The sequence below is a fragment of the Agelaius tricolor genome, unplaced genomic scaffold, assembly GCF_023055355.1.
Source record: "Agelaius tricolor isolate 1412-34295 unplaced genomic scaffold, bAgeTri1.0.p SCAF_20, whole genome shotgun sequence".
Lineage (NCBI taxonomy): Eukaryota > Metazoa > Chordata > Aves > Passeriformes > Icteridae > Agelaius > Agelaius tricolor.
The window spans coordinates 1,432,900-1,456,371 of record NW_027269280.1 but is presented as its reverse complement, the minus strand read 5'-3'; the positions used below and the strand labels follow the sequence as shown (position 1 = coordinate 1,456,371).

The 23,472-nt window shown below is 47.0% G+C and overlaps 1 protein-coding gene across 1 annotated transcript in view; it reads left to right on the top strand.

The window, feature by feature from the left end:
• The window catches only part of LOC139598496 (transmembrane protein 132B-like), a 223,746-nt gene extending 210,403 nt beyond the window's left edge, over positions 1-13,343 (top strand). Inside the window, exons 7-9 of the mRNA XM_071444944.1 lie at positions 7,777-8,050; positions 9,446-9,637; positions 10,836-13,343. Of these exons, the coding sequence (XP_071301045.1) occupies positions 7,777-8,050; positions 9,446-9,637; positions 10,836-11,990 (1,621 nt within the window). The 3' untranslated portion in view covers positions 11,991-13,343. The remainder of the gene's footprint in view (positions 1-7,776; positions 8,051-9,445; positions 9,638-10,835) is intronic.
• Positions 13,344-23,472: the final 10,129 nt, after the last annotated feature.

Below are 23,472 nucleotides of genomic sequence, written 5' to 3'. Positions count from 1 at the left end.
AGGACCTGGACCTCTCCTGTAGGTGTAACACAACCCTGCTGTGTGTGTGTGTGTGTGTGTGTGTGTGAGACATTCAGCCCTGCCAGACCTCAGTTCCTTCTGCTGGGACAAATAACAGGGCCAAGGAAGGGTTCAGGTGTCACTGCCTTGGACCAGGTGACCCAGGTCTCTTCCAACCCAAAGCCTCTGTGATTCCATGGCTTTGGGTGGTTGTTCAGCCTGTGCAGACCTGGCTGCTGCAGTACATAGCAGCTCTGAATTAAGTAAGAAACAATTCCTGCTGAAGATCATGTTCCCCGAGGAAGAAGTGGACAGGGAAAAAGGAGGGCAGAGACAGTGGGGATTTTGAGCTCTGATCCCATCATTCCCTACTGGAAATGCCTGTTCTGTAATAACCATCATTTGCAAGATGAAGAACTTCCAGGAACGCTGCTGTGTTGGTGGATTTCAGGTGAAATTGAAAAATATTCGTGGGGAAAAGGCATGCCATCAGCTCAGATTTATAACCCAGTGAAAAAGCCTTGCTGGCAGCAGCAAGGGGAGTGCTAAACACTGTGGCAGCTCCAGCTCAAGCCCTCCAGTGCCCAGGAGAACACCTCAGCTACTGAGGAGCCTGAAGAGCCCAGACAGCAGTGGAGAGAACTACCCAACACTTCATAAGGGCACAAAAGTAGGAGTAGCACACGATTTGCAGGGTGGTCAGATCACGAGCTCCAGAGAAGGGCAATGACTGACCTCTCGATTATGTGGCCATTTTTCTGGCTATGACAGAAGAGGTGATGAGAATCTGGCACCAGAGAAGTTGCAGTGTTTGCTTCAGTGAGAAAGGCAGGAAGAGCTGTGCTGGGTGAGGAATGAATGGATTTAAGCTGACTGCTTAAATCTTCACTGAACTTCCCTCTCCTGCCTCTGCTGTCCCAGCCCTGAGGCACAGATCCTGCTGAAAGCAGTGGGATTTTGCTGAGCACACAGCTGCAGGATTAGGCTGGTGTTTATTGCAGGAGCAGACATTCAGCCCTGCTTAGCAGTCGTGGGCATTCTCAAGTTAAACCCATTAGAGGCAGCGCTGGAAATTTCCCCCCTGGTGTCTCCTCCTGATTTATTTGGCCAGCTGAAATAAAGAGAATGGTCTGAGAGTCTGCTCTGCTTGCAGGCTGGCAGGCTTTGCAGAGTTTTGGTGCAAAGCATTTGCTGCTGCTTGGATTGCACTGGAGCTGCTGGCCCACGTCCTGCAGGCATTTTCCAAGGTGTGGACCCTGTGCCATCCCCCTGGATGGTCCATGCCCACGTAAACAGCAAAGGTTTCAACAGGAAACAAATGATCTCTCCTTTCATTGACCATTCAGGTGGTTTTTTTAACTTTGCAGGGCTATTCTGAATCAATAGTTCAGAGCCAGCATTAGTTGTGCTCACGCTGACATTTACTTTGCACATAAGGTTTTTACATTTCCTTTATTTTTAGATTTGGATGGTTTTTACCTGAGATTTAGTGGATTTTCATTTTGGCTCTTTTTTATTATTATGACTTTTCTCTTTACTTTTTAATCTGCTTATACCTCCCTCTCCCATGTGTTTCCCAAAATCCTAAACATGGGGGAGTTTTTACGAGTTTTTAAGTGATAAGCTGAAGCACTCAAGACATTTGGACTGCAGTCAGGAGTTGTAGGTTTGAGAGTGAGCAGAGTGCTTTTATCTTTGCCAAAACCCCAAATCCAAGCATTTCCCAGCAGGTGAAGCCATAGCATTGTGTTGTTTCAACTTCACCTTCATGTGAGAGCCAATATTGGCAATTTGCATGAGGGTTTTGATATCTGTCCTTGAAGGAAACTCAAGGATTCTTTCCAAAGTCCCTGACAACAGCTTAGGCAGCCTTAAACTTAGCCCAGAAATCCACTGGAACCATGTCACTGTTCTGGTCATGGCAGGATTGCACTGTGGCCTCTTCACCACAAACAAAACAATTTTCCACTTGGCTCCTGTCCTGCAGGGCTGGTGTCCTCACACCACTGCTGGTGTTCTCAGCAGGAGCTGAGCATTGCTATAAAGTTATTCACCAACATACAGCAGGTGAAATGATGGAATGTTTTATAGGAATTGTGCAGAGACACTTCAGCAACCTCCAGAGTTTCTTTCCTCTCCTCTGGCTGCCCCAGGGCCTCGTTCCCACCCCCACAGCTTGGCTGGCTGAGCCAGATGGCAAAATAGAACTGGGTTTACAATGATCTTTTAAACGTGTTTATTGGCGCTGTTAGCAAAAGAAACGTTTGTGCATCGGCATAGCTGCTCTTCCTCTGATACAGCTGCTCCCCTTCAGACCTGAGAGAGTTTATGTGCCCCAGATCACATCTGTTCTTCCCAGGGATGGGTCTCCAGCCAGTAAAATGTCTTGCTGCTCCCCATAAACCCTGTCATATTTGTAATTGTAAAACACGTGTGATTACAGACATGTTTGCCTCTCTGACTTCTTGAATGATTTCCACAGAGCCATGAAGAAAGCAGGGTCTTTACAAAACTTTTACAAATGCCCCCTGCACAGTCTGAACTGTGTTGGTTTGTAGGTGGTCTGAAGGAGCAGGAACTTGTCAGAGAGCAGAAAGGAAAATACAGGCTGCTTTTATACCAGGAACTGGAAAAAACCCCAATTCCTCTCCCCTGTGTAAGAGCAGCAATACAATTTACCAGATCACCTGCAAATATATGGCAAATCTGTGATATTATCAGGAGGAGAACTTGATCTCTGGTGAGTGCTGCTGCAGACAGGAGCAGCCTCCCTGGGCAGGTGAGATTCAGCTCCACCATCATCTCCTGAGTGCTGCAGGGAAAGTGGTGCCTGAGCCAGCACAGGCTGCACAAGCCCCCAGCCTCAGCAAACAGTAGGTGTATATTTAAATTAAAGTCAAATATTAGAGTGTAGAAGAGGTCCAGGCAGACTCTGCTAGTCTAACAAGAACATTTATTTCTATTCCTCATGCATCTGCAAAATAATTACCTTCTTCTTGAGGTTCCTGCACCAGCTCTGTGCACACATATTTACATGGCATGAGTGGCTTCAGCTTGCATTAATAGGAATTGCATGGCTAAAGTCTCACAGAACAAGCTGGAGATTTAATTTCAGTAAATGTTTGCAGCTGGGAGAGGACATTGTTTTCAGGAGGCTCCCAACACCACCAGCACAGGCTTCCCTTCAGGCAGAGTTTATTGAGCTCTGCTTTGGTCCTGTCCAATTCTGGAGTCAAAAGCAGGAAAGCTGGCCTGGGTTAAAAGCAGGAGAAAAGAAACTGCTTTAGTTAAACCCTCAGGGAGTGCTGCCCCTCAGAAGTAAAGCTGTGAAATCAAGAGACACTGGACTCAAACCATCCCACTGGTGGGTAACAGCATCTGCACAAAGCTGGAACACGCTGTAAATTTTGCTCCTTTGGTTAATTGACTTTAATGTCCTTTGGAGATAAGGCCTTGGAGATTTTTGTTAATAGGTAGGCTGTATTTTCAAGATCTGTGAAAGTACCAAATTACATTTCTTCTTGAACTGTGAGTGGAGTTATGTGCAGCTTATTTCTGTGGCTTCCACTAAATCAGCTTCTAGTGGTTTGTAATTTGTATCTGAGAGAGATTTCTTTTTCAATTAGGGGTGTTGGAAATGTTTTTTAAATATACGACTCTTTGTAATGAGTATTTCAAATCCAAACCCAGCAAAACTGATTTCTTTAGGGTTGGGTTTTTTTTTTTTTTTTAAACAGAAAATTAGCATCTGGCCCAAGAATGTGATGCCTGGTTGGAGAAGGGTGCAGATTAAAAGAGACACACTTCAACTGCTCAGAGACAAGGTCTGTAATGTGGAGCTGACAGATCACTGATTAGATCAGTGCTTGCAGGCACCCTTGGAACAGAATGCTGCTTCAACTCAGCTCCCTGGCAGAGCCTTTCTCTCTGTGAAATGTAAATTTAATGTAATTCTGGCAACCTTGGCTCGCTCCAGAAAAGCACAAACCCTTCCCAGCAAGTTTGCCAAGCAGCAAGAAATAGGGTAAGGAGGACTCTGAGAGATTTTCAGAGATGACCAAGGGGAAAAAAGCACAATATGCAACAACAGCTTATATTCATCAGGACTTGTCTTGAGCAGAAAATGAGCTTCCTGCTTGCTTACTGAAAACACTTTAATGAGGAGTTTAAAGGGAACTGTGCAATTCACTGGATCTCAAACACTGACTTACTGCCTAAATCTTGATTTTGTGGTTTTAAAGTGGAAAAATTATACCCTTTGTTAAAAAACAAAACAAAACCAGAAAGAACTTGAGTTGAGACCTGGCAAAGCAGATTTGCAAAGCTTGTACTGAAAATTCAGACACTTCCCTCTCCTCTGCACTGACAGAGAACATGCCTTGCTCATCCCAGGCTTTGGAGAAGCTTTTCTGATGCTCCACATTTGTCTGCCACAGAAAACATGTTTCTGAGCAGAAGTATATCAACATCTCTAAATGTTTTTGTGCTGAAATGGAGCCTTTGCATTTAAGATACCCCAAGGAATGGGCTGGACTTGAATCATCGTTTTGTTGTGGTAAATACTGGCTGCCCACACAGTGCCAGTCCTGGAAATAAGGACAGGAGTGCTCCCTCCCAGTCCTCCCCTCTGGTCATTCCACAGCTCATATTTATCGATATGACAAAGAATTCCCTCCAGTTGTTTTGAAGAGATTTCCTCTTGGACAATCCAGCAGCGCAAAGTTTTAAACAGTGAAAGTAGAAATAAACAAGCACATAAATAAACAGCAACCCATTGGATCTGAATAAAACATTTGCCTCACAGAATCGTTTGGGTTGAAGGAAACCTTACAGATTATCTTGTTCCAACCCCTGCCCTGGGCAGGGACAAACAGGAGCAGGAAGGGAGCTGTGTGCATGATGCTGGGGTGGGTGTTGAATATGTGAGCATCTCCTGCCAACCACACCACACTGGCTCTGGGTCTCCTTTCCCATAGCAAGGCTGGTTCCCATCAGTTCTGTGCTCTTTTGCCCCGAATCCCACGAGTGCTCCTTACCTGAACAGCTTTTGCACATTTTTCTGCAGTTCTGCACAGGCACTAATGTTACTGCCTGTATTGTTTAGAGAGGGTCAAATCCCAGAATCTCAGAGCTGAGCTTGGTCCTGCCAGAGTCTGAGATGGTTCAGAGCTGGGTTATGGCTTGGCTGAGCTGGAGAGGCTCAGAACACAGGAATAAATTGAAAGTGGGAACATTAAGGAGTTCATGAATTCATTTACAGCATGGATGGATGTGGACCACAGAAGCCCACTGAACATTCCCCTTCTAGAACTTTCTTTGTGGCTGTTTTGCCAACTGTGAGCTGACTTCAGACTGACACCAGTGCTGGGAGGGAGAGAACAACTGAAAGTTTCCCTGAAATATCCAGCTAGTCAAACTCTCTAAGACTAATTTCTTTGGGAAATATAAATTCCATTTTAGTAGCCTTCCCCCTGACAATTCCACTGTTATTCAATGATGTTTCACTCAGCAAGTAATGATGGACACTTGTTTTACACACACAAAACCAAAAGGCACCACAGACCATTTACTTGAGGCTGAATATAAATATTCAGCTAACAAGTGATGCATTGAAAATGTATTTCCAGTGGATTAGGTTCTGTAACACTGGGACTTTCAGTCATTTTGAAGAGCACAAGGGTTTTTCTTAGATATGTTTTCAGCTTACTGGCTGCCAGCTTTGTCATAAAACAATTTATAACAAAAGCAATTGTGTTTTATAATAGTTTTTCATAGCTGCTATTTCAAAGGAGGAGATAAAGGGACACAGTAACCACAAAACTACCTCCTGCAATACTTTGAAAAATGAGAGACTTATCCTGTATTTCCCACCCTTGATATAGAGGTGGCTTCAGGCTCAATAAATACAGGAGGGAGGGAAATTATTTCTGAGCAATGAATCCACAGCATGGGGGCATAATGAGTAAAAGTGTGACCACCCACTGCTTAATACCTGACTTGGAAGAGATAAGAGGATCCATGTGTTTGTGCCGGGCAATGAACAAGAGAAAAAAATATATAAAATATTAAATATTGGTGGTAAACTGGGTCTTCAAGCAGACAAAAAAGTCTGTGAGGTGTGACAGCAGTGCTATCATGTACAAATCACTGTGATGCCTTCTCTGAGCTCTAGGGAAAGCTGGGTTGTTTCACAGGTTCTCTTTGGAAAGGGGAACAGATAGAAGACGTTGAAGGAAGTGTGTCCAATGCTGCAGGTATCCTGCACAGTGTAATCTGAGTAACCCTGCCCTGAGGGGGAGCCAAATGCCTGATCTGGGGTTTGGGGGCCCCCTGAGGTCACTGCATAAGCACAGCAGGCACTGCAGGAACTGTGTGAGGTGAGGGTACAGTCAGGGTGTGCCTCCCAACAGCACAGGGATGGATGGAGGGATGGATGGATGGATGGAGGGATGGATGGATGGATGGATGGATGGATGGATGGATGGATGGAGGGATGGATGGATGGATGATGGATGGATGGATGATGGATGGATGGATGGATGGATGGATGGATGGATGATGGATGGATGGATGGATGGATGGATGGATGGATGGATGATGGATGGATGGATGATGGATGGATGGATGGATGGATGGATGGATGGATGATGGATGGATGGATGATGGATGGATGGATGGATGGATGGATGGATGGATGGATGATGGATGGATGGATGATGGATGGATGATGGATGATGGATGAAGGGATGGATGGATGGATGGATGATGGATGGATGGATGGATGGATGGATGGATGGATGGATGATGGATGGATGGATGATGGATGGATGGATGGATGGATGGAGGGATGGATGGATGATGGATGGATGATGGATGGATGGATGGATGGATGGATGGATGGATGATGGATGATGGATGGATGGATGATGGATGGATGATGGATGGATGGATGGATGGATGGATGGATGATGGATGGATGGATGGATGGATGGATGGATGATGGATGGATGGATGGATGGATGGATGGATGATGGATGGATGATGGATGGATGGATGGATGATGGATGGATGGATGGATGATGGATGGATGATGGATGGATGGATGGATGGATGGATGGATGGATGGATGATGGATGGATGATGGATGGATGGATGGATGGATGATGGATGGATGGATGGATGGATGGATGGATGGATGATGGATGGATGATGGATGGATGGATGGATGATGGATGGATGGATGGATGGATGGATGGATGATGGATGGATGATGGATGGATGGATGATGGAGGGATGGATGGATGGATGGATGATGGATGGATGATGGATGGATGGATGATGGATGGATGGATGGATGGATGGATGGATGGATGGATGGATGGATGGATGATCTACACCTACACCTGCTGCACACAATGCTGGCTTGTCTGCTTTCTGTTAACAACACACAATACTTCATTATTAAGCTTAAAACCTTCTACTATCATGTTAAGCATATTTTTCTGCAGTCTTAAGGTCTATCTTAGCCTAAAACTCAAGGTAATGTTTTATGTCCTTGCTTTTTATACCACTGTAACTTTTTTTGCCTTCAGACTTCACAGCTGCATTTCTGTATGGCTGTATAGAAATTCACAGCTCTGAATTTCTCTGCTCTTCCTGGCTCTAAGCTTTTCCAGCTTTGTGGAAATCCCCTTCCCTTTCCCATGTCCCCCAGAGGAGGTGCAGCTGGAGCTCTGCAGGGCTGGGGGGATCTAACCAGGCTGGCTGTGTTCACAGGCCCACGCGGGACAGCGAGGATGAGGAGGATGACGAGAAGAAGGGCAAAGGCTGCACCCTGCAGTACCAGCACGCCCTGGTGAGGGTCCTGACGCAGTTTGTGGCCGAGTCCTCGGAGCTGGGAGGCCACCTGAGCTACCTGCTGGGCTCGGAGTGGCAGTTTGACATCACGGACCTGGTGGCCGATTTCATGAAGGTGGAGGAGCCCAAGGTGGCCCAGCTGCAGGAGGGCCGGGTGCTGGCTGGGCGTGAGCAAGGCATCACCACGGTGCAGGTACAGCCCCTGCAGCCCCACGGGGGGCTCGGGCTCACACACACCCTGGGCTAGCAGGGCTCGGGGCTGGGGTGGAAAATTCACTGATCCCGGGGAGAAAAAAGATTTTAAAAAGCTGAAAAAATGGGCGTGCTAAACAGAAAAAGAAGTTGGAGCGGGTTTTCATTGTGGCTGTTTGTGACTTCCATAAAATGCCCTTAGGTGAAGCTTTTGTAGGGATTTGTCCATCTTAGTGTGACTGGAGTACAGGGGGATTGCTCTGGCTGGGGAAAGAAGTGACATGAGGCACACAGCCAGCTCCTTTTCACTTCAGTGGGACCATATGAGCATAACTGTGGGGAAATTGTACCAAATATCTACATGCACCTTTACATGCTTCAACATATCTGAAAAATTACTCCTTTTATGTTCACGAAACTGATCACAAAGCATGGACACAAAGATAATCTTCAGACACCTTTTGGGGTGTTCATGATCCCCCACTAACCTCTGTCCAAATTTATGCACCTTCCTTAATCAAAATAAAGGAATGGAAGCACTGGGGCTCTTCTCAGGGGCTGCAAACACCTGCAATGTTCTGGTCACACTCAGGAGTCAACACAGGGATTTTAGGGCTCAGCTCCCTTCAACCTGAAATAAATGGGATTGAGAGGTCAAGGGATTTCTGCCCTTAAAATGTCTCTTCCTCTCCAGTGACCCTAAAAGAGAGGAAGCTCCAGTGCAGGGAGCTGTGCTGCAGGTTTCTCATGTTGGATTAGACAAATCACACCTCAACTATTTTGGGCTCAAAGCAGCTGTTTCTGTCACCAGGATAGAGATGAGTCTCTTTCCGAGCATGCTGGAAACAAGGTCTTAGAGCAACTGGCAGGAGTGTTTTGGCATTGAAAAATGCAGGCAGGCACCCAGTGGGATTTCCAAAGTTCTTTTGCAAGTCTCACTTTCATTTCATTCAGGTCCTGTGTCCCTAGAAAGGCAACAGGCCAAGTTCCCATCAGCCAGGCTTTGAGCACTTATTTATCCTCTCACTGAGTTTCAGTGTTAATCAGTGTCTTACATTTTGTCCTGGGCTGCACTGCATTAACAGGGAGTTTTATAGACCCCACAAAAATGACTTTCAAAAAAAACCCAACAAATCCATTTAATTTCTTCTATATTCTATATATTTTTGTTGAGATCAAGCTGCAATTTTGAAGTGATTTGTTGTTTTATTAAATTATTTTTTTAGATAAAGTAATTTATCAGCAAGCGAGTGTAATATCTTGGGGTAAACATCAGCTCTGGCTCAGACATGGACGTGACAAACCCAGGATTAATCTGGTGTGCTGGTTGGAGGCCAGCCTGCCTTTAAAACACTTCATTGCTGTTTCATGCAGGGCATTTCCTTTCTCCTGCCAGGTCCTGTCCCCTCTCTCGGATTCCATCCTGGCAGAGAAGACAGTGATAGTTCTGGATGACAGGGTGACCATTGCTGACCTGGGGGTGCAGCTGGTGTCAGGCCTGTCTGTGTCCTTTCAGAGCAGCAAAGGAAACAAGAGAGCCATCCTTGCCACCACCTCTGCCCACGACATCCTGCGCACTCCCAAACAGGTATGCCCCAAAAAATACAGCCAATTCGTTTCATGTTCCCTCTGCTCTGGCAGAGCAATTTGCTGTAAATTTTAGGCAGCAAATGTAATGGATATATGGCTGTGAAAAGCAGTGAGTAAAGGCTGTTCATCCTCCTGACCCCTGCACAGCGACCCCTGCACTCTCCAGAGCTGCTCTGGGGAGCTCACAGCACAGGGAAAGGGATGCACAGTGCCAAACAAACATGGATGTGCCACAAAAATCTCCCTTTCCGTGGGGAGATGCAGCCTGGCTGTGCAAGCAGGGCTGGAATGCCAGTCCTTAATTGTCTCACAAAGTCAGCTCAGCCAAAATGACCTCTGGCTGCAGGTACAGAAGTTTTCATGACCTGCATTGCTGAAAACTGATGAGTTTGTGCTTACTTTGAACCATATAATCTGAGGAATTAAATAGCTTTTAATGAGACCACAGAACAAATTCTGTATGTGGTTTTTAATAGATTTCATAGAGCTGAGGTTCTATGTCAGTGCAGAAAGTGTAACTATATTTTTTGCACTAGCAATTCGCAGCAAGAAGACAAATTGGTTTGGTCAAAACATAAAAATGTGTTTTTTGAGTGTTTCTATAGTTCCCAGGAAAGACCACAATCCCTTTTGCATATTGCAAGTCCTGCATATTTGAAAGCATGACAGAAAATACAAAGTACTGCACTGAGATGTGTTCTCCTCCCAGTTTGTTCCATGGGCTGGATGGGCTCGCTGGCCCGACACATTCCAGCCCTGCTCATTGCATTCCATGAGGCCCTGGAACTGCAGCATTAGAGAAATTCCCCATTATGGGTCCTTTACAAACCTAATTGACCGTGATGTTGGAAATATGATAATTTTCATCATAAGGCTCCAGCATTCAAAAGAGGCTTCTCTCTTCAGACTGAGAAAAAAGAATTGTCAATTGTTTTTTCCAGCACTTCTATTAAATTTACATGAGTGTTTCTTTGATAGTTCCTGAAGGTGAGGTAAATGCCTCAGTGGTCTAGAGAACACAAGCCTGCAAGAAAATGAGAAGCAGAGTAGACATTTCCATTTTCTTTAAAAAAAAAACAAACCAAAAAGAAACCCCGAAGTTTAAACTCCATATTCTTTTTCAGACTTTAATAACCAAGTGTCTGATTGTGCTCTCTCTCTCACACCTGTTTTCCCCCTCATCCTCTCCCCACCAGGAGGCTGTGGTGAGTGCTTGGGTTCTGTTCAGCGACGGGGCGGTGACGCCCTTGGACATCTATGACTCCAAGGACTTCTCCATGGCCATCACCTCCCTGGATGAGATGGTGGTGTCCTCCCACCAGAGCCTGCAGTCCCTCTGGCCCGTGGTGGTGGCAGAAGGGGACGGGCAGGGGCCCCTGATCAAAATTGAGATGGTGATCAGCGAGCCCTGCCAGAAGACCAAGCGCAAGAGCGTTCTGGCCGTGGGGAAAGGAAACGTCAAAGTGAAGTTTGGTCAGAAGGATTCCGACCAGAAAGGGAGCACCAACGACATCGATGACGTGGAGAAAGATTTTAAAAGCCATGCCAGCAATGCCATAGAGAAAGCTGCAGAGCAAGAGAGGACAGCACAAGACTGGTCCAAAAACCACGAGGACGTGTCCGGTCCTGAGGACAATGCAAACAAAAGCACAACTTTCATCTCTCCCATTGATCAGGAGTCCCTGGAGGATGGCCAGCTTCAGAACAACCCAACTGCCTTCACAGGTTTCCCTGCCCAGGTAGAAATACCAGGAGAAAACAATCCCAGTGATCTCTCACTGACTTCCAGAGGATTGACAGACCTGGAGATTGGCATGTACGCTCTGCTCTGTGTTTTCTGCTTGGCAATCTTGGTGTTTCTGATTAACTGCGTGGCATTTGCTTGGAAGTACAGGCACAAAAGGTTTGCTGTGAGTGAGCAAGGCAACATCCCCCATTCCCATGACTGGGTCTGGCTTGGCAATGAGGTGGAGCTCCTGGAAAACCCAGTGGACATTTCGCTCCCATCGGAGGAGTGCACCACCATGATTGACAGAGGGATGCAGTTTGAAGAAAGCAACTTTCTCCTTAATGGGAGTTCTCAGAAGACTCTTCATAATCATATCCTCAGATCTTCTGAGTACCTTTGTGAAAAAGAAGTTAAAAGTGAACCTATAAATCCTTCTGGGCCAAAGCAGAAGCGAGTAAAGTTCACTTCATATACAACAATACTGCCAGAGGATGGAGGCCCCTACACCAACTCAATTCTATTTGACAGTGATGATAATATTAAATGGGTATGCCAAGATATGAATCTTGGTGATTCCAAGGAACTTAGGGACTATATGGAAAGACTGCAAGACAATATGTAAAACTACTTTCTTATGTTTGTAATCACCTTTATGCCTTCTGTTTATGGATGGTGGAGCAGTCAGTCCAGTCAGCAATAGGAACAAGACAGCCCAACCCTGGAGGTCCTGAGATGATAACCTGATGGCAGAGAGCAGGTCCAAGAGGCTGGCTGAGTTAATCCTGTTTCACCACAAACCAGGATGTGCCCCTAAAACAGCTCCCTGTAGGTGTTGGAGGTGTCACACACGATGGCTGTTGCTGTGTACTGCCTGGTTCTAGCAAAGTGCTGATCCACCTGCGCTCAGACTCAGAGGAGACTCCATTTGTTGGTCATCTCTCATGAGAAATGGTCAATCAGAAAAGAAAGGGATGTTTGTTTGCATTGATTTTTTCTAGTCGTCGTCCTTTGTAAAGCACAGTGGACATTTCTTGCTCACAGCCTGAGAGGAGGCTCACGGAAAAAGGGATTGGAATGAATCTCATTTTATTGCCTATGTGCAATGCAGCCAAGTAGTCTTATTATTTTTTACAGATATAAAAAACCCCATGTGGTTAATTTCTTCCTATATTGTTTGTGAATTTTATTTGACTTAGGGAACATTAAATATTTTCTTTGAAGGGGTTTGGGTTTTTTTTTTTGGTTGTACCAAAGTGTAGTACAGTAATATTTATAATGATTTGAGTTTTTTATTCATCTGCTTCAGCCCCCAGAGATACCTCCTTCATCACTGATTATCTTCCTCCTTTCCATATGGGTCGTTAGTATTTGAAACATAGAAAGGAATTAGAACTCTTATTGGGAAAGGGTTGTGTCTTCTTACAGGGAACTGTAAATATAATAATAAACCCTGGAAAATAAAAATCAAGGAGTAGCCCTGGGTTCACTTTTGTCATTGCTAATATGAAAAAATAGCCTGTAAAAAAAACCCCAGCACATTCTTCAAAGGGAAATGCTTTGCTGAAACAGTAGCTTGGCTGACAATACCTGTTATTATCTGAGTGGGAAAGTCAAACGTGGTATTGGAATGCGTAAAGAAGTGGGAAGGAAAATTTCCTAGGAAATAAGGAAAGCTTGGAGTCACTGTTACTCTGTGCTAATGAATCCATTGGGGGTAGAGTTCAGCAGGCCAGAGAAGTTCATACTCAACAGCCTTGTCTAAACATCCCTGGCCATGAAGCCATTAAAGAGAAAAACTTGACACCATGTTTCATTAAAAAGGGAAGAAAAGACACATTGGGACTGCAGCCACACAAGGGACTATCTGATTTTATCAAGGAAAACAAAGCTGCCATTTCATATGCATCACATCTGGTTTTTTTTACTGAAGGATGATTGAGATAAGTTGAAAATTACAGTTAGGAAAAACCTGAATCTACAGAATACTTAAAGCCCCCAATAAAGCACACGTTCTTGTGATGGATCCTGTGCAATAACCACAAGAGCCAAATTCCAACTGCCTTACATACTGGAGCTCCCATCCTTTAGGCAGATCAAAGCAAGATTTGAATTTCTATATAAACCAGAAAATTGTGGGAAATTCTGCATTTGGGTCGTAATCCACTACTGGGAACATATTTAATGTAACTGCTGCAAAATACAGGAATTTTAACATAGAGACTAGAAGTGAGGACACCAGGCTTATATAAGTGATTAGAGACTTGCTTTTGCTGGCACTGAACTGCACAGGGAGGAGATGGCATCTGTTATAATCTAATTTTGAGGAGAGAAAATAATAGAGCACAGATATGCTTCTGTTTCATAAGGGATGCAGCACTTGTGCGTCAGATGAAGTCTTGGGTTGTTTAACAAATGTTCTCTCCCCTTTCAATGATCCAGGAAATAAGGAAAGATGAATTCCTACAATGATCCTTATTACTAACAACATGAAAAAAAAACCCTTTATAGAATCTAACTTCTCTTTCCAATGCATTATTTGGCCCAACCAGAGAGCAGAACAAAAAAAACCCCTATTTACTATTGTTTGCACAATATACTGACCCAAGCTGACCACAAATTGATTTAGTCTTGAAATCAGAGGAACCAAGCTCTGCTGGCAGGCGCAGAGGGCAAAGAGCCCAAAGAGCAAAGCCCCCAGTGAGCCAGCGAGGCCGTGGCCTCAGAGAGAGATGTTCCCTCATGGAAACCTTTCCTTCCACTCCTGCTTTGGGTTCCATTTTCTTATGGAAAGATTTCCTTCCATTTCCACTGAGGCTCCATCTCCTCATGGAAACCTTTCCTTCCATTTCTGTGAGGCTCCTCATGGAAGCCTTTCCCTCCATTCCCACTGAGGCTCCATCTCCTCATGGAAACCTTTCCTTCAACTCCTGCTTTAGGTTCCATTTTCTTATGGAAATATTTTCTTCCACTTCTGCTTTGGGCTCCATTTCCTCATGGAAGCCTTTCCTTCCACTCCTGCTTTGGGCTCCATTTCCTCATGGAAGCCTTTCCTTCCACTTCCCCTGAGGTTCCATTTCCTCATGGAAACCTTTCCTTCCACTTTTGTGAGGCTCCTCATGGAAACCTTTCCTTCCAGCCCTGTTTTGGGCTCCATCTCCTCATGGGAACCTTTCCTTCCAGCCCTGTTTTGGGTTCCATCCCTCATGGAAACCTTTCCTTCCAGCCCTGTTTTGGGCTCCATCTCCTCATGGAAACCTTTCCTTCCAGCCCTGTTTTGGGCTCCATCTTCTCATGGAAGCCTTTCCTTCCAGCCCTGTTTTGGGTTCCATCTCCTCATGGAAACCTTTCCTTCCAGCCCTGTTTTGGGTTCCATCTCCTCATGGAAACCTTTCCTTCCAGCCCTGCTGAGGCTCCAGCAGTGCTGCAGGCTCCCTGCTGGTGTCCCTGTCGTGTCCCCAGGGCCATGCAGGTGTCCTGGGCTGCTCCCCTGCCTCACCCATGGTAACTGAGATCAGTGACTTCCCTCAGCTGGAGAACGTCCCTTGGAGGATCCCAAAGTTCAGGGAATCCCTGCTGGCACACTGGGGTGTCCCTTGTCCCTGTCCTTGTCCCTGATGCCCAGTCCCCGGCTGTCCCTTGTGCCTGGGCACTCAGGGAGGGGCCAGAGCCACCAGGAGACACCTCTGGCTTTTCCAGCACTTTCCTGCTGCTCCTGGCTCTGGCTGATCCCAAACCCACTGGGGCAGGAGGTCACAGGTGCCACTGAGGGTCAGGTCCCAGCGTGGCCATGAAGCTCCTCAGGGAGGGTTTGGGTGGCTCAGTGGCTGAATTTGGGCTGGTTTTAGAGCCACAGAGGTGCCCTCCTCTGCCCAAGCTGAATGACAATTCCTGCCCATCAGGGAGGAGCACAGCTGCTGCTGGGAACCAGTTAAACAGTGGAACTGGGAACCAGTTAAACAATGGAACTGGGAACAGCTGTCCACAAAAAGACCCAATCCCCAAATCTTGCAATAAAGGGGGGAAAAAAAGAAAGGTCTGCAGGTTCATAGATTTTCTTTTTCTTTTCCATCACACGTCATCACATGAAAGCTCTTACATGGAAAATGGCAATACAACCATGGAAAAAAAGCAATACAAAAAAAGAGAAAAGAAGGGGGAAGAGAGAACTCTCTATTTTCAGCAAAACTGGGATAACACCAATAAAGTGGAGTTATTTTATCCTGGTTTGAGCCTTTATGCTACTTCTCGTAAGATGAAAGGAAAATCTATTCAACATGAATGTATCTGATGCAAAACAGTTCTGAGTTGATCAGTTCCTTTTAAATTAAGTATCTCAAATTTTAATTTCAAAATTATGGCACACTCTATAAATTTAGGCAAATTCAATTTTAAATTATTTCAAACACCTCCTCCCCCCCAATTTTCCCACTCACCTAAATATTTTTCAGTGATGCTGTTAAATACAATATTTTATTCATGGAATATATAATATTCCACTTTGCTGTTAACTGAACAGCATTTACACATTGATGAAAGAGTCTCTGCTTTTGAGAGAACAAAGCAATGGTAGCCAAGTGATCAAAAGGCTCAAAATGTATGTATGTAAGTATGTATGCAGGAAAGTAGAATTGTCTGCAAATAGGAGCAGATGAATTAGAAAGCTGCTTCAGTAGGTGCCTAGGGAAGCAATACCTGTGATTCAAAAATACCAAACCAACACCATCTCTGAGTGCTGGCTGTGCAGAGAGGGCTCTGCTGCTCTCAGGGTGTGTGAGAACATCCCACAGGAGAGCCCAGAGCAGCCCTGTGGGCACAGAGGGGTTAATGGCACACGGGGGAGCTGCAAACGTTGAAAGCAAAGCTGATGGCAGCCCCCAGCCCTGCCAGGAGCGAGGGGCAGCAGAGCCTGGGCGTGCACAGGGCAGGGAAGGCAGAGCTGCCAGTTCCCATGGGCAGAACCTTTTGTTTCATTCACCCCACAGTGCCCAGCCAGGGCTCCCTGTGCCCCTTCCCCACCCCTTAGGGACCCTGCCCAGCTCTTGGGGCTCCCTGTGCCCCTTCCCCACCCTCAGGGACCCCTTAGGGACCCTGCCCAGCTCTTGGGGCTCCCTGTGCCCCTTCCCCACCCTTAGGGACCCTGCCCAGCTCTTGGGGCTCCCTGTGCCCCTTCCCCACCCTTAGGGACCCTGCCCAGCTCTTGGGGCTCCCTGTGCCCCTTCCCCACCCTCAGGGACCCCACAGGGACCCTGCCCCACTCTCCTCCCCCTGTCCAACCCCCCCATGTTCATGTTTGGAGCTGCTGGTCCTTGACTCATCCTGGGGAATGTACAAGCAGACCTTACAGCCATAGACAGTGCAAAGAGTCCATCAGAGAATGGAGAAACCCTTGTCTTGCAAGGTGGGGTGAAAACCCCGCCGAGGAAATGCAGATTTTTCCTAGCAGATGTGCTCTTCTATGGATATAAATCATGTGCACTACATTGAAATACACGAGAGTGTATTGTGAAATGCATACATTAACTGCTGAATGATAACACTGGAAATGTATATACATCACACCCCAGATATTTATACAATATAATAAGTCTTAGATGTATAACATAATGAATTCTGTACAAAATAAACTGTAAGTTAAGACAATGAAACAGAACTTTTATATCTGCGTAATTTGTATGCTGATTAAGTTATTCAAGCTTCAGTTTTCATTTTTGATGTGCCCTTTAAAATATACTTATTTTCTATAGGCAGATGTCTGAAATAAAGACTTGAGTCTTCAGAAGAGAAGCAAATGAAAGACTGAAAGAAACAGATTTTGCTGGAGAAATAAAAATAATGTTCATGTGGTTGTTTTTTTTTATAAAAACCATTTGGTGTTGGTGCTGGTCAGGGTGAGCTGCTGGCTGGGCTGAGGGTGATGTGCCCCTGCCAGGTGAACAGAACCAGCAGTGAGGATTTCTCATGTGTTCCCTTGCCCAAAGCAGCACAAATCCCTGCATTACCCAGCCCAGGGTTTGCTCCCCTGCTCCAGCCCTGTCCTCCTTCCCCTGCCCCAAGAGTGAACCTCCCACATCAGCAGAGCCTTGCAAAGAGCACCTTCAGATTTAAAGGAAAAAGGCACAAACCAAACCCGTCCTTGAGCTCTCCAGTGGGAACCACCACAGGTCAGAAATTGGATTCAATCCTCTGAATCCTCTGCAGCTCCCATTAGACGCCAAGAGCCTCAAAATTCTTAAGTGACCACCGAGCTCCTCATGAGAGCTGCAGGAAAGCATCTGGCTAATGCTAAAAAAGGGAATTTGAGCCTCAGCTTTTTGCTCCAGGTGTTGGAAATTCTGGCAGAGCCAGAAACCCAGAGCCCCCTGCAAGCTCAGGAGCTGGGGCTGCTCCAGGCACTGGGAATCAGCCCCAGGAGCTGCCTCCTGCCTCCTCCTGCTGCTTTCAGCTGCTCACACCTGGGGTCTGGCTGGCCACTAATGGCAGCAATTTAACATCACCTGGATGATTTAATGAGCACCATTGTCATTTCTAATGTATTGAAATGAGGGTTTGTATAAAGTCAATTGGACAAATGGATTGAAAATTGTGATTTAGGAAGTGCCTCAGAGAACCAAGTCTGTGCTGTGCTTTGGGCACAGATTCCTCTTGGTTCCCCTTGGTGTTCTAAACACTGAAATGAGAAATGGTTTTTATAAATGATGCTTTTTGTGTCCTGGCAGTTTGGCCATTACTGGGACACCCATCCCTCAGCAGCATCTGAGAGCTGCCAGTGCCTTCATCACACCCAGAGATCAAAAATCTGTCACAGAAAATCTCAAAGATCTTTCACAGAAAATCAATCTTTAGTTCTGTTCTATCCACACACAAACACATGCACACACACACTGACCTGCCCCAAACACCTGGCCTGGGTACATTTTAACCACCAGTACCTGTGCAACTGGAAACAATTCCCTGCATTCACCTGGGAAAGCAACAGCCCAATGAATACAACTGGATTTTGTCATCCAAAAAAGGAGCCCTGAGGATCTGGCAGAGCTGCAGAGTGGGGTTGGTTTGTCACTAATTAAACTGGCCAGATCCTGAAGGGTCCCTCAGCAGAACTCCCCATGCCTTGTTAGAGCTGGGCTGGGACAGGAGCAGAGGCAGACGGTCCTGGAGGATGGAGAAGCCCTGGGTGACACAGCCCCAGCCCTGCTGCTGTGCCTGGGCCCTGCAGGGCTGTGGGGCTGAGCAGTTCTGGCCTCTGGAAATGCAGCCACTGGGAAAAATCAGCAATTCTGCCCCCTCTCCATGCAGCACAACTCTGCATTGCTTTTCCTGTCCCAGAGACCCACCTGGGCAGGTTCTGCAGGGTTGGTCACTGAGGGAATGGAATTGAGCTGTCTCATTGAGAGGCAGCTGCCTTCAGAAATTAAAGAGAACTGGTGATGTTTTGAGACCTGTTGTGAAGCTCTCAGAGGGCATCATGTGCCCAAAAACATATGTATCAGCATCAGAGCATCAGCATTTCTAAAGCAACGCAGATGAAGGCTTGTCTCCTTCCTCCTGATAATCTTGGGTTAGTCTATTTAAAAAACAATGGGATCTGATGGTACAAAACCCAAATAAGCAGCTTAGGATTTAGTGGAAATGAAGAATGGATATTTTTAATCCTCCAATTTAAACCTGCGGTAGGCAGAGCAGAATACACACTTTATACCATGGAATTATCTGCAGGAATTTTTTTTTTAATCAGTAGGGTCCTACAGCACCCAAATCCCTTTAACAAATCCTAAGACTGGGGAGCAGGTTAAATCTTCCTGTGACATATTCTACAGCACCCAAATCCCTTTAGGGAATACTGTGAGTGGGGAGCAGGTTAGACCTCTCTGTGACATCTCCTACAGCACCCAAATCCTTTTAACAAATCCTGAGATTGGGGAGCAGGTTAAACCTTCCTGTGACAACTCCCACAGCACCCAAATCCCTTTAGGGGATCCTGAGATTGGGGAGCAGGTTAAATCTTTCTGTGACATATTCTACAGCACCCAAATCCCTTTAGGGGATCCTGAGATTGGGGAGCAGGTGAAACCTCCCTGAACACCCCCAGGGTGATGTCCCCCACAGCATCCCCAGGGTTTGATGGCCTCTGCTGCCCATCAGGTGGCACAGCTTGGTCCCCCTGGCAGGGTTTGGGTCCAGCTCTGCAGCAAGGGGCTCTCAGAGCACAGGACAGAGCCCTGGCACTCGCTTTGTGCCCACCCTGAGCAGCACTCACCTCACCCACCTTGCACCAGCAGCTTTGTTCTCTTTCCAGCAAAAAAGGGCACTTGTCCATCCCCCTGAATTAGCAAACACATGCTCTGTCATCTCCACTGCAGGCATAACTTAGTGAGCCATCAAATATGAGCCAGTTCACTGGACAGAGAAACTCAAATGATAAACAAACTCCCATATTAGCAACAAATAATAAAACCAAAAAAAACCACTCTTGGCAGCAGCTTTTTAACACCCATCTCAGTGAATGGGTCTGATTGGTTTCAAAGCCATGCATCTGCTTCCTCCTCATGTTTTCTCTCTCTACTGGAATGGAGACATCCCTCTAAAGCCTGGAAAAGCTGCTTAGCCCTGGAGAGAGCACACCTGGAGATCTGCTCCCAGTGCTGGATGCCCCAGGGTCATTGCCTGGCCTGGGGGTGCCCCAGGACTGCAGCCCTGGCATGGGCAGGGGGCTGAGAGCTGCTCTGCTGAGCCCCAGGCTCCAGGAGAAACCTTCACAGGCTCTGTGGCTGCTGCAGGGCAAGGAGAGAGGGAAATGGAGCCAGGTTTGCCTCCGTGTGTTTCAGCAAAAGGACAAGAGGCAAAGGGCACTAATTGAAAGTGAGAAAAAAATGAGGCAGTAAAGAGCTGACCCTCGGGGACTCTGCAGAGCAGGCAGAGCTGGGCTTTGCTGTGTCCCTAATGAAGCAAACACTGCACAGAGCCAGGAGCTGGGAGTGACCCCAGCTACAGAAGGGAAAACCATTCCCTGAGCCCTGGCAGCAGCACTGCCATCCATGCTGGCACCTGGGGCTGCTTGTGCCCTCGTGCTGGGCAGGGAGCAGAACACAAACAACGTTTGTTCCTAAATCACCATCCCACAGGAACAGGCCATGCCTAGGCCTGGATGGGGGCAGGAGAGCTCCTGGGAGCTGGGGCTGAGCCCAGCCCTGAGCCACAGACCAGCCCATGTGGGCCAGACCTGGCTGCAGGCTCAGGGGTTTGGGGCAGCTGGGGGGTGAAGCTGCCAAAGTCAAGGCCCTGGAACCCTGCAGGTGCCAATCTGTGCACGGTGCTGCCAGGGCAGTCTAAATACCCCTAAAAATGGGCATTGGAACCGTGCCTGGCTCACAGGGCAGTGCACAAGCCAAGAGGGTGGCCAGGGGGGAGTGAGGGCAGCTCAGGGCTCCCAAACCCCAGCCCGGGGTGAGAGCTTCAGCACCATCCACCCCAGCCTTGGCTCTGAGCCGAGCCCAGCAGAGCCCAGAGGAGCTGCAGTGCTGCTGGCCTGGCTGTGCCAGCCCTGCCAAGGCCGGCAGGAGCTCTCTGTGCTGCCCAGGGCTCAGTGTGCAGGGGGAGCCCCTCAGTGCCCATCCCTGGGGCTGCTGAGCCAGCCTGGCTGTGCCCCTGCTGCCCTGGGCCCTCCCTGCTGTGAGCAGGGGTGCTCACACAAACCCTGTGTCTGCTCCTGGCCACGCACCTGAGCAGCAGAGCCCGACCCAGGGCCTGGCTGCTCCCCCTGCCCCGAGCCCCGCCTGCCTCAGGCGTTTCAGGAGGGGTTTTTAGGGCCTGCTGTTACTCACAGGTGTTACTCACTGTGCACATCTGCTTCCTGCAGGTTCCACCCACATCTGGGCCTGCTCTGACCCTGGAATGTCCCCTGGATGTCCCTCTCTCCTTGGGTGTAATTTCAGGGTAAATTAGAGGAGATGGAGTGCTCTGAGGCTTTGGCAGTCCTGTCTCACCCGGCCCTGGATATGGACAGTCCTGGATCCCTGTGCCACTGGCTGAGCATCCCCTGAGTGGTCCCTGCTTTTCTGTGCCCCATTCTGAGGTGCCACCACGTCCCCTGCACTCTGCAAGAGCTCAGCAGCATCTTTGCCATCTTCTTTTTGCTCTTTTGTAGTTGAGCTAAACCCCCTTCCACTTTCCTTCTGCAGTTACTGTAAAAGGCACAGCAACTTTACTAATTTATTTGCAGAAACCATTGAAGATTCCATCTGCTGTGATCAAATCCCCTTAAGTAAAATATAAACTGCTGCTCCTCTGAATGTAAAGCCTAAATCAATAATGGACATGAAATCATCAAGTTTAATCTCAAACACAGTGAACCCAAGTAATCACTCTTCTTGATATAAAACTAATTCTGTTTGACAATAAAATACTACTAGTCTGTGCCATAAACCAGTGGAACAAATAACTTTCTTAACCCTGACAGTTGCTGTCCAAAATCATTACATCTCCTCTCCCCAGCAATCAAGCATGTCTCTGCAGGAAATTCCAGCTCAGCTCCTTGCCACAAACTGCTCACATGCACTTGGAAACAATTGCTCTTCAAGCAAAGTGTGCTGCTGCTTTGGCTTCTCCTCCTCCAGCTGCCCAAAAATGCACAGCCAGGGCTTTGCCAGGACACAGGGCACAGGCAGCAAGGGAGAACTGCAGGGGACAGAGTTCCACGGATTTCCTTCAAAAGACAGAATTCCATTAATTTCCTTCAGGGGACAGAGTTCCATGAATTTCCTTCAGGGGACAGAATTCCATGGATTTCCTTCAGGGGACAGAGTTCCATGAATTTCCTTCAGGGGACAGAATTCCATGGATTTCCTTCAGGGGACAGAGTTCCATGAATTTCCTTCAGGGGACAGAGTTCCATGGATTTCCTTCAGGCGACAGAGTTCCATGGATTTCCTTCAGGGGACAGAATTCCATGAATTTCCTTTAGGGGACAGAGTTCCATGGATTTCCTTCAGAGGACAGAGTTTCACGGATTTCCTTCAGGGGACAGAGTTCCATGAATTTCCTTCAGTGGACAGAGTTCCATGAATTTCCTTCAGGGGACAGAGTTCCATGGATTTCCTTCAGGGGACAGAGTTCCACGGATTTCCTTCAGAAGACAGAGTTCCATGGATTTCCTTCAGAGGACAGAGTTCCATGGATTTCCTTGCTCAAGAGTCACTGAATACAGAGCTTGCACGTTGTTGTTATTAATTAACTCAGCATCACCAAAGCATTGCTGCACTGAGGAAGCTTTTCAAAACCAGGAGTTTTTGATTTAAGATGCAACTATTCACCAGAGTCTCAATTATTGACCACTGCAAGAGGTACCCAACACGTTTTGGCTGTTACAGATGACCCGTGGAGCCAGAAATCAGCTCAGGAAAAAGACCTCAAAGAGCATCTGCAGGTCCTCTCTCCACTGCTCTTTGGCTCCCAGCTGCCACTGGAAATCACATGGAAATTATTTCAATTATTTCATGAACCCTCAAGTTCTGACAACACCTTCCATGCCTGTAATCCCATTTTAAACCTGGAGCCCCAACACTTTCTGGAGCAAAGTCTGGTTCCTTTCTTCCCCCCTGGCAGAACATCCCTGTTGGGATCAGCACCAGGGAGACCTTCCAGCCCCCAGATGCTCAAAGTTCTGCATTTTCAGCCCTCACAGGAGCCCAGAGCCAATTCAGGGACTGGGATTTACCTGTCTCACACAGCCCCTGCTCCTGGGGGTTATCATTCTTGTCAAAACTCCTCCAGTGCAAAACCCCACAGAACAACAGCCAGGCCAAAGAGATCAGAGCCTGATCCTCTCACTGCTGAAATTCTGGGCTGTGAACGAGAGCCAGGGGCTGGTGTCATCCTGTTCATGTCAAAGCTTGGGGGGTTCCCCCCCTCCTTTCAGTATTTCTGAAAATCTCTACCCTCTCACAGTCCTTGAGAACAGTTTGGCATCTCTGAAGCCGAGAAGTTTTAATATTCTGTGGGTTTTTTTTCCCCAGCACTTCTGTAATTTCAGGAAAAAAGGTATTTGATATGGTGGTTTTATAGTGAGAGGAGGAGCAGGAACATTTGCTATTGTGTGAGAAAAGACA